This window comes from Nyctereutes procyonoides, unplaced genomic scaffold (genome assembly GCF_905146905.1).
Source record: "Nyctereutes procyonoides isolate TBG_1078 unplaced genomic scaffold, NYPRO_anot_genome, whole genome shotgun sequence".
In the NCBI taxonomy this organism is placed as follows: Eukaryota; Metazoa; Chordata; class Mammalia; order Carnivora; family Canidae; genus Nyctereutes; species Nyctereutes procyonoides.
In genome coordinates, this window is record NW_026575031.1 from 8,121,700 (window position 1) to 8,133,031 (window position 11,332).

Genomic DNA, 11,332 nt, shown 5'->3' on the forward strand with positions numbered 1-11,332 from the left:
TTCAGGGCCCTTGGGGCTCAAGAGCCATAGGGCAGATTCCTTTGGAATTTCCCCTGAGGTTGGAATTTGGATTTGAGGGTCTTGAGTCCAGTGCAAAGAAGGCTCCTGCCCCAGCTCTTTAAGCTCTCCAGATTCAGTTCCTGGGCCTGTCGGGATCTTAGGCCCTCCAAAGACCTGCTCCTCAGCCCAGAAGTCCCTTCCTGCTCCAGGGTGGGCCCAGATCCATGGGCAGGGCTGAGTTCAGCACATCAGGGTCCTGTAATGGGGGGAGCAGGAGAGTAGGGGGCCACAGCCCTGTTTTATGGCTGCTTTCTTGACCCTCAAGATCAAGATGGTCAAGGCAGGTCAGGGGGGACACCTGAATGCAATTTTGAAGATGCTCCAAGATGCCAGCAAAACTGGGGCAGAGTTCAAGCTGGTGCTGCCAACACTACATCACGGTATGGTACCTGGGGGAGAGGCAGGAGTTTGTCCTACCTGTGGCTGTGAAGGACCTTCCTCCCTGGACAACACTCCATACTCACACAAGTCCTGGACAGCCCCTGGGAGGGCCCATGCGTTTCCCTCCAACGATGAAGTACAGCATGTCCTGATTGGTCCACCCAGGGTAGGGCATGTAGCCTAATGAGATCTCCCAGAGCAGCACCCCAAAAGACCTGCATCATGAGGGGAAAACTGAAGCCTATCAGGCACAGCCTCCCCTTTCCCTCACATGAGGTGGCTCAAGGCCAGGGAGGGGGTTGGATGTGTTATCCCCAGGAGTCTGTCTTGGATGTGAAGATACCCTCCAGAAAGGCCTCTGGAGGTATCTCACCCCCCACCCCACCCCACCCCCGTAATAATTGGCTTATAGGAGGGAGGAGGGGAGTGATGAGTGGCTCAAATGCTACCAGAGTGCTGGTAAACTCCCTTGGAGAGGTGGCCTTCCCCAGCTCCCTAGACGCCACACCTGTAGATATCTCTTGCCATCCCAAAGTCGCCAGTCTTGGCCACTCAGCTGGGCCCAGTACAGCTCAGCAGGCAGTTCCTGGCAGCAATGTCTCTGCAGGCAAAAAAAAATCACTGCCAGAACTTAGATGCTCTGGCCCTCATCTATTTCCATAAAGTTCTATAGAAGAGCTAGTCTTTTTTTTTTAGGATTTTATTTATTCATGAGAGACATAGAGAGGCAGAGACATAGAGGGAGAAGCAGGCTCCTTGTGGGGAGCCTGATGCAGGATTCAATCCCAGGATCCTGGGATCCTGACCTGAGCCCAAGGTAGATGCTCAACCACTGAGCCACCCAGGCGCCCCAGGAAGGATTCAATCCCAGGATCCTGGGATCCTGACCTGAGCCCAAAGGTAGATGCTCAACCACTGAGCCACCCAGGTGCTCTCTCTCTTGGGGAGAGAGTTGGGCTGCTCCCCCACTCCCTCCTGGCCAGGATCACTCCCAACCTTTGGATGAAGTGATTTTCCTCCAGGTAGTGGCAACTCTGGGCTATGTCTTGGGCCAGTTGGAACAGGTCCCAGATGGCCAGAGGTGATGGCTGGACTGGGGTAGGGCAGAGGGTACATTTTTAGCCCATGCTTGTTTGGGGACATGTGGACAGGGTCTTTATTTTTATATTTTTGTAAGATTTTATTTATTTAATTGAGAGAGAGACACACACACACACACAGGAGAGAGAGAAAGAAGGAGAGAGAGTGCATGTGCACATGAGTGGGGGGAGGGGCAGAGGGAGAAGCAGACTCTCCAATGAGCAAGGAGCTCCACACAAGCTTGAACCCAGGACCCTGAGATCATGACCTGAGCGAAAGGCAGATGCTTCACTGACTGAGCCACCCAGGCGCCCCGGACAGGGTCTTTAGATGGGCCAAGAGGGCTGGGAGAAGGGTCTTACCAAGTGTGGCTGGCTGTTCAAGAAACTCTTCATGTCCCCTCCATCAACTGGAGCAGAATTAGGCGAAGGAGAGTCCTGAGGCTCAGCCCCACACAGCACACAATGTTCCTTTTTTTTTTTTTTTAAAGATTTTATTTATTTATTAGACACAGAGAAACAGAGACATAGGCAGAGGGAAAAGCGGGCTCCTTGCAGGGAGCCCAATGTGGGACTTGATCCCGGGACCCCAGGATCACACCCTGAGCCAAACAGATGCTCAACCACTGAGCCACACAGGTGTCCCAGCACATGATGTTCTGATGGCTGAACTTGCTGAGGGAGAGGTGCACACATCCCAGTTGCCACCAGGGAGGGAAACAAGGCTCTAGGGTCCACAAAACTAGAGACAGGCTCTACATCCCTCCACCTGCTACCTCTCAGCCCCAGGGTGAGAGTAGCTGGCCTGGCAGGCAGTTCTGCTTCCACCTTCCACCCCTGGCTGTGGCCCGGGTGCCGCTGATGATGAGGGCCTCCATGAGGAAATCCAGTTCATTCTGCTGAGAGCAGAGTTCTGGCAGGGTCTGGGGAGGAAAAGGGCTCCTGAGCTCCCCGAGACACTTCAGGGGAGTAGGCTGACCCTAGCTCCAGCAATTGGAAGTTCCACCCCTCTCACCTTGACAGTCACCAGCAAGGGGCTGGGGTCCCAGGGAAAGCCAGTTACCAGTCCCTCATAGACTTCTCCAAAGCCACCGTGGCCCAGGGCTCTGCAGGAAGACAGGTTGGAAAAGAGTGGGTGGCCAGGCCTGACAAAGGGTCCTAAGAGGGTCTAGTGCCTCTTTTACCTCCCTTGCCATCCCCTATATAACCAGGTGGCCCTATCTGAGGACTCAGGCCCTTCCGCCTCCTGGCATCTCCCCAAGTACAAGCCCTACAGAGGCAATGTTGACTGGCACAGAAGCAGGGCAGAAGAGAGAGAAGGTATGGGCTCAGGGTGGGGGTGGGGGTCTGTGACGAGGTTTTCCGTTTGTCCTTGCAGATGCCCTGGATAGAGGCAACCCTTACTCCAAAGGAATCATAGGGTCCCTACCATCCCAGAATTGGGGATGACAGCTGGCCGAGCTGACTGTGGACAAGTTACTCTGCATTTTGGAACTTCTCTGATCTCTATCTCCTCCACACAGAGGTTTGGGGCCACAAGTGCTCTATGAACCATAGTTCACCACAGCAGGGAATGGGGATGGGGATGGAAGTGGGAGGGATTCAGAGCACAGAGGTTCTCAGAAGGAGGGGGAGAACTTACCTGAACAGAGTGACATTGGCTGGGGAAACCTCTGTAAGCCTTGGAGGCAGAGGCCAGGTGCTGGGCCAAGCCAAACCCCAGCTGGCAGTAGTAGGGGCTGAGAACTGTCTTGGTGGAGGTTTGAAGATGTCTCAGCTCAGGACCTGGCAGCCTCATCCCCCACAGGCCCTGCCGCTTATGGTTGACTGAGGAAGAACACCAAACTCTCTACCCGCCCATCTGGCCCACCCTGCTTTGCCACCCCTCCGCCCAGGACATCTCTCCAGATGCCCATTAAGGTAAATGTTTTCCATGGGATTCCACAGCTGCTTAGAATCCCAGAGGAATCCACCACTGCTGTGCTGGAAGCAGGGGTCTTGAAATGAGCCATGTCTCTCCCTGGGACCCCACACAGCTCAGTGAAGAGGTGGGCAGCCTTGAATCAGCCATGCCGGCTGGATGCTCCTTACCCAGAATCAGTACCCCACACACCATAAGGAGGCTCAGTGTAGAGGTCACAATGACAGTCACCAACAGAACCAAAAGGCCTGGTTGGGTGGGCAGGGCTAGGGAGAAACAGACACCTCCAGGGGGAAGCTCCTCTATATCCCCCTCCCCAGTTGTACCCCTGACTCAAGACTCAGCCCAAGTGTTAACTTCTCCTTGATGCTTTCCCCGCTTGTCCTAGATAAAAGCAACCTTTCCCTCCTGAGAACCCCTAAAACACTTTAAGCCTCCCATGGCAATTGCCACTTTAATAGATATCTATATCTAAACCTAGATACATATCTAGATAATAGGTAGGTAGAGATGATAGATAGGTATCATCCCTCCCATACTAGAACACTAGTCTACATGCTCCTTGAAGGTAGAGCATACACTGATGCATAACCAGTCTCCTGCCCAGCACCCAGAATGGTGCCTGGCACACACCAGTCATCTTTCCCAGGATCCTATTGCTCCTCCCAGCCCCCAGCCAGAGGTGTCTAGACCTTGGACAAAGGCAGTACTTACCCACGCAAGTGATGTTATCTGCAGCTAGCTCCATGCCCTCTGGGCATAGGCATTTGACTAACCCCAGCTCTGCCTGCCTCTGGCAGTCTTTTAAAAGGCAATGACTGAGCAGCCCTGGTGGCTTAGCGGTTTAGCACTGCTGGGCCGGATCCTGGAGTCCCAGGATAGAGACCCACGTTGGGCTCCCTGCATGGAGCCTGCTTCTCTCTCTGCCTGTGTCTCTGCCTCTTTCTTTCTCTCTCTGTCTCTAATAAATAGATAAAATCTTTATTTATTTTTTTTTTATTTACGATAGTCACACACACAGAGAGAGAGGCAGAGACACAGGCAGAGGGAGAAACAGGCTCCATGCACCGGGAGCCCGACATGGGATTCAATCCCGGGTCTCCAGGATCGCGCCCTGGGCCAAAGGCAGGTGCCAAACCGCTGCGCCACCCAGGGATCCCGATAAAATCTTTAAATAAAAAACAAGAGGCAATGACTATAGCTGAGGTGCAGTTGGATCTCCACTTCTCCATGGCTCTCGATGACTATGAATAAAAGAACTGATACTGCAGGGTGAGGATGGGGGACAGATCTACTTTTCCAGCTACCTGGTTAATTCTAGCCTTGGACTTTGGAACAATGAGCAGTACCAGGCATTTAAGGGGTGGAGGGAGGGCCTAGAAGACTTGTCGAGCCTGTATACTCCCTCTTCTGGGATCTTTGAGCTCGCAGGATTGAGCTTGAAAATTCATAGTAGGGAGATATTTGACAAGTGCCCCAGAATGCCCTCATTCTGGCATCACAACTGATAGCCTAGTTCTCTCGAGTATTTCTGTGCTGTGCAAGAACCAGATAGTTCACAGCATAGAGCTGGTGGCTCTGATGGGAGTGTGCTCAGGTATTGAGGAATAAGGCTAGGCCAGGCTGAAATGGCAGGTAGGAGTAGGGGTGGCTAATACCTGCCAGAGGCTGCAGGTAGGGTTCACTGCTGGGGTGTATGAAGGATATCCCATCTTCCCCATCAACCCATGTCATTCTCTGAGACATCGCCACCTGGAAATTGAAAGTGATAGAAGGTTTGGCTACAAAATGGGAGGAGGAAGGGACACAGAGATGGGAAGCTAGCTTATGAGCAGTTGGGAAGCTGTTGTCTTCCAGTGTAAATCCCAGTACAGCCCTCTCTATACTAGCATTGCAATACAGCACTGCCAGCTCATAAGGGGGAGCCGGGAGCCAGGGAGGTGGGTGCAAAGTAATCAGCTGGAACCTGAAGGCCTGGCCAAGGCTGGCTGGACAACCTCCTTGTCTGCCTGAAATCCTCTGACTTCATGTCCTCAGCTATAAAATGGGAGAGGCCCAATCCACATGTTCCATTTTGTGATAATGGAAAAGATGTATATAAAGTACTTATGAACAGTATGGCTCAGACAGACCCGAAGGTTCTGTCTCTACACCAGTGATTTCCAAACTCTGGAGTGTATTAAAATCACCCAGAGGATTGATTAAAACAGATGGCTAGGAGTCTCCCCTAGACTTTCTGATTCAGTAGGTTGTAGAGGGACTGAGAATTCTCATTTCTAACTTCTTAGTGCTAATGCTACTGGTTCAGAAACCACTCTTTGAGAACTACTTATTTAAATCATCCCAGGGGATCCCTGGGTGGCGCAGCGGTTTGGCGCCCGCCTTTGGCCCAGGGCGCGATCCTGGAGACCAGGGATCAAGTCCCACGTCGGGCTCCCGGTGCATGGAGCCTGCTTCTCCCTCTGCCTGTGTCTCTGCCTCTCTCTCTCTCTCTCTCTCTCTCTGTGTGTGTGTGTGACTATCATAAATAAAAATTTTAAAAAATAAAAATTAAATTATCCCTGCCTGAAGCACCTAGGTGGCTCAGTCAGTTGGGTGTACCGCTCTTGATTTCAGCTCAGGATCTAATCTCAGGGTCCTGAGATGGAGCCCCCTTGTGGGTCCCCTAGTCAAGCCCACGTCTAGCTCCATTCTGAGCATGAAGCCTGCTTAAGATTCTCTCTCTGCCCCTCTGCATGCACCCTCTCTCTCAAAAAAAAAAATAAAATAAAAAGTAGTAAATAAACTATCCCTGCCTTTCTGCCTCTCTGCTTAGTTTGCTAACTCAGCCAGCTCTAAGTTCCTGGGATTGCTGTAGAGCAAGGAGACTTGTGATGAAAAAAGCCCTGGATTTAAATGAAAATCAAGGGAATCTTGTCTGCTTGTATGTTTTGCAACTTACTTGATCTCTCTCTCCCTCTTTTTAAAAGATTTGAGAGAGAGAATGAGTGGGAGCCGGAGAGAGGAAGAAAGCGAGGGTCTTTTTTTTTTTTTTAAGATTTTATTTATTTATTCATGAGAGACACACACCGAGAGGGGCAGCGAGAGAAGCAGGCTCCATGCAGGGAGCCTGACATGGGACTTGATCCCAGGTCTCCAGGATCACGCCCTGGACTGAAGGCGGCGCTAAACCGCTGAGCCACCCCGGCTGCCCCAAATCTTAGAATCTTAATTAGACTCCCCACCGAGCATGGAACCCGAGGAGGGGCTCGAGCTTATGATCCTGAGATCAGGACCTGAGCTGAAACTAAGAGTCAGGACTTAACCCACTGAGCCACCCGGGACCCCCTAATCTTTCTTCTAAGAGCCGTTACTCGGCTTGCTCTGGGGCCCGGAGCAAAGGGGCTGCACCGCTTTCCCACCTCTCCTTCCGAGGGCCTGTGCTAAGGCTGCAACGTCACTTCCCCCGGGAGCGGCCGAGCCGCCCTCCTGGAGAGCGCGCCTACCCCGGCAGCCGCCGCCGCCCCCGAGCCGCCGGCCTGGGCCCGCGACGTCCAGCCGCCCGCTCCACCTCGGGGCGACAGCGGGCCGGCCGGCCGCGTGGCTGGGAGCGCGCGCGCCTGGCCCCGCGGCCCCGCGGCCCCGCGCCCTCACCCGCCGCCTCCGGCCGCCGCCAGCAGTGGCTGCAGCTCGCGGGCGCGCAGCCCGGGGCCAGCGGCGCGTCCAGGAGCTCGCGCCTGCCGTCGGGCGAGGACGGCACAGGCCGCGGCCTGAGGGACGGGGGACCCCGAGGCCCGTACGCAGAGCCCACGGCGGGAGGTGGGAGCCCACGCGGACCGCTGCGGCCGCTCCCGGCGCCGCCGCCCCGAGACGCCGTGGCCCCTCCGCCGCCCTGACTCCCCGAGGCTGCCGAGCGGCTCTCGGCTCCCCTGCGGGCGGGCGGCGCTGTGCCCTCCGCGAGGCCCGGGCGCTCCGCTGGCAGCGCGGCCGCCTCCGCGCGGGGCGCCCCTCCCCCGGCCGGCCCTGCGGGGCTTGAGCGGGGAAGCCCTTCTCCCCCGCTCCGCTTCCTCCGGGACAGGCGCCCTCTCCCTGCTGTGCCCCTGGGATGTAAAGCGGCTCCCCGGCCGGCCGAGGGGGAAGACGGCGGGGACGAGGCCGCCGCGCCCGCCACGGGTGGTTCTTTTTATTTTTTTTTTTATTTTAATATTTTATTTATTTATGAGAGAGAGGGGGGGTGCTCCATGCCAGGAGCCCGACGCGGGACTCGATCCCGGGTCTCCAGGATCGCGCCCTGGGCCAAAGGCAGGCGCCAGACCGCTGCGCCTCCCAGGGATCCCCGCCACGGGTGGTTCTTGGCGCCTCTGCCCCCGCAGCTCCGCAAGCTGAGATCCTGCGGGAAGCGGCCGAGTCCCTGGCCCTCGATCTTCCGTCCTCAGGCCGCCCGGCTGACGCAGAGGCTGGTGACAAAACTGGCTCCAGAATTTCTGTCTGAGGGACTTAAGAGGCTGTAGTCGATTTTGAAATGATGAGACTAGCTCTGTGCACCAGGAAATTCGATTTTACACTTATTTTAGGAGGGTAATGGAGATGAGGGGAGCTCAAGCCACCCGCTGGCGCGCCGCTGGTCACGGGTTCTCCATTGGAGGGCTCTGGCTCCTAGGTAATCCAGCGTCGACCATTGCCTCCTTCCCGGATTCTGCTGGAAGAAGGGACAAAGCCACCAGGGCGCTCTGGGTCGTGGGATACCCTACGACAACGTGGCGTGCCCCAGGCCTTCGATCCCCTGCCTTTAGCACCTCAGACTCTCAGGTCACCACCCACGTCTCCCTGCTCCACAGTTACAGGTCGGGCGCCGCGGTCGGGCCCACCACAACTGCAGGCCTTTCAGAGGCTCAGCGGCCTGCACTGCCCCCCCGCGCTGCTGCCTGGGTCGGCCTTGTTGCACGGCGTTTGTGTGGGTTGTTGTCCGCTGGCCCTGTAGGAAGAGAACACCCAAGGCCCTTCAGTGCCCTGGAGCAGGGAGGGAGGAAAGGGTCAGAGCATCTGCCCTGGCCTAGTAAGGTGAGCAGAGGTAAAGGGAGGAAGAGCCTGGAGCTCACTTGGGGTAATTAGGGGAGAAGCTGGCGCTAAGCCACTAGGTGGGGCGTTGACATTGGCTTCTTGGGGGCTTGCAGCTGGAAGCTGCAGGGGCAAGAATGGCGGAAAAGGTGCCTGGGACACCCAGCTAGAGCAGAGAATGGCTCCTGAAAAGTATCAGCGAGACAGTGAGGTTGGGAGAGGTGGCATGATGTTAACGGGGGCCAGAGATAAAAATAGAGAGAACCTCTCAACAGCCGGCCCTTGCCTTTTGCGGTCTCGGTCCTAACCTCACCCAGTCAGGACACACCAGCACCTGGAAACCTGCCCAGCCACCTCTAGTTGCTGCAGCCCCTCAGAATACCTGCTGATACCTCTGCAAGTTTCTCCCCTTCCCAGTGAATGACCTGAGGGCAGCCCTGAGTTTGGTCCTACAGGCCCCCATCCTTTCCTCAACCTGGGTAATCTCATCCCCAGGCAGTGCTGAGACCTCAGGGCCTGTCCCTCCTTCCCAAGCTGGGTGATGGGAAACCTTGAATTCAGGCAGGCACCATGTTTCTGGGCCCACTCTCCAGGGGCACTGACCCAGAATCCTTGGCCTTGAGGGTTCTGGGCCTCCGGGGGAGCCACTAGGACTGGTCTCTCTCAACTGCTGTTCCCAAGCCTAGGAAAATACCTCTAAACGGGTGGTTCCTGGACCAACAGGGGGTACTTACCCACCCATCCAAGCCACAGCAGCCGCCAGCTGGAGCAGCCCATGGCTTTTTCAGCCTGCCACAGCCAGGGTTGTGGACTCAGACCTTGTCACTCCAGCCTGACTGCCCCTTATAGCAAGGTCCAGCCACTTACTAGACACTGCCAGTCCTAAAGCGACCTGGCCACTCCTACCTCAGACCCTGGGATGCTGAGGGAGGGAAGGGAAGGGCATGTGGGCAGCAAGGTCCCTAGGCTTCCTGGAAGAGGCTTGCAAGCATCCCTCCAAGGGTCCTCTGTCTGGATCCGTTGGGTCGGCTGCTGGCTGCCTCAGACGATAGGGTGGGTACAAGGTAGGGGAGGAAGTGCCCCTTTTGAGGCAGGAGTGAAAATAATGGCAAGCCATACCCTAGATACCCTGCCCAGGCTTCTAGGGCTTTCTAGCGCTCTCATATCAGGAACAGTGGGGTGAGTGCTTTATTGGTGGTAAGTTGTGGGTGTGCTGGTATAGGAAGGGTGTGCACATATAGGAAATGCTTTTTTTTTTTTTTAAGATTTTATTTATTTGAGAGGGGGAACACAGGCAGTGAGGATGGGCAGAGGGGGAGGGAGAGGTGGACCCCCATGCTGAACAGGGAGCCTGATGTGGGGCTCGATTCTAGGACCCCAGAAGGCAGCAGTTAACCAGCAGAACCACCTAGGTGTCCCAGGAAGCCCTCTTTAAACTGCCCCAAGTAAGGTATCATTACTTGGCATTACTTGTGTCTTTTCAGTACCTTTGTGACTGAAAGGCTGAACCTCCAGATAACCCTCAGAAACATGGGTCTCTAGGTTTACCTCATATATCTCCCTTGTGTGGGGGGTTTTATTTTATTTTATTTATTTGACAGAGCACAAGCAGGGGGACAGTAGGCAGAGGGAGAGGGAGAGGCAGGCTCTCCCTGGAGCAGAGAGCCTGATGTGGGTCATGACCTGAGCCACGCCCAACCAACTGAGCCATGGGTTTTTTTGTGTTTTGTTTTTTAAGGATTTTATTTATTTGAGAGAGCGCGCGCATGCTCGCGCGTGAGAGCAAGAGCAGGAGCAGGGGGGAGGACTTCCCACTGAGCAGGGAGCCCGATGCGGGACTTGATCCCCAGTCCCTGGGATCATGACCTGAGCCAAAGGCAGATGCTTATCTGACTGCACCACCTAGGTGCCCTCCACTGTCTGTTTTAACTCTCTGCACAATTTCTTACTGTGATGGGGTGAAAGCCTGGATCCTGATGTCAAAGATCTAAGTGCTAGTACTAGCATTTCTAGTCAACAGGTGATGGTACACAGGTCACACTGCTCTGAGAGTTTCCCCACCACCTATAAAATCATATGCAGGGGAATTGCTCTGCAAACCACAAGGGACCCTGTAACTGTGAAGGTCACTCAGTCTTCAGTTGGTTTTGTGTCTTCCTTATTCTTTTGCCCAAAATACTATTTTTAAGATATATATTTTTTTAATTTTTATTTATTTATGATAGTCAGAGAGAGAGAGAGAGAGAGGCAGAGACAGAGGGAGAAGCAGGCTCCATGCACTGGGAGCCCGACGTGGGATTCGATCCCGGGTCTCCAGGATTGCGCCCTGGGCCAAAGGCAGGCGCTAAACCACTGCGCCACCCAGGGATCCCCCAAAATACTATTTTTAAATACTACTAATAATAGTTAATACTAATTTTAAAGGCTGAGGCCTATGTTTAATATAAAGCACTAGAAAAAAAAGAAGTGATAGTAGTTAGCTATTTGGTTGTCTCTGAGAATATAGTGCTAGATAAAGATGCTACTTTATACTTTTTGTAGCACTCTAGTACCCATGCTCTATTTAACTCTCTGGGTATTCCCACTGTGAGGTCACAGAATTTACTTGGTAAGGTTCCAATAAGCCAATAAAAAGTGGTTCTCAAAAAAAAAAAAAAGTGGTTCTCAACATGTGTTTGGGCTTGGACAGCAGCCTCAGCACCACCTGGAAACCTGTTACAGATGCAAATACTCGGGTTTCACCCTAGGTTTACTAAATCAGAAAAACTGGTGAAGGGCCTAGCGAATTGTTTTAACACTCTCCAGGTGATTTTTGTCACATAAGTTTGGGAACTACTGCTGTTTGCAGATGCAG

The 11,332-nt window shown here is 54.2% G+C and overlaps 1 protein-coding gene across 1 annotated transcript; it reads right to left on the reverse strand.

Annotated features, from left to right (window-relative positions):
- Positions 1-17: 17 nt before the first annotated feature.
- Positions 18-9,255, reverse strand: LTK (leukocyte receptor tyrosine kinase). The gene is given in 22 exon segments (XM_055316621.1): positions 18-208; positions 211-256; positions 359-449; positions 525-657; positions 758-809; positions 907-1,042; positions 1,438-1,529; positions 1,884-1,927; positions 1,930-1,991; positions 2,134-2,138; positions 2,369-2,443; positions 2,536-2,626; positions 3,163-3,221; positions 3,223-3,347; positions 3,612-3,707; positions 4,156-4,269; positions 4,638-4,685; positions 5,100-5,170; positions 5,172-5,222; positions 6,927-7,443; positions 8,520-8,601; positions 9,217-9,255. Coding segments are annotated over 22 exon segments (2,220 nt in total).
- Between the last annotated feature and the right edge of the window lie 2,077 nt (positions 9,256-11,332).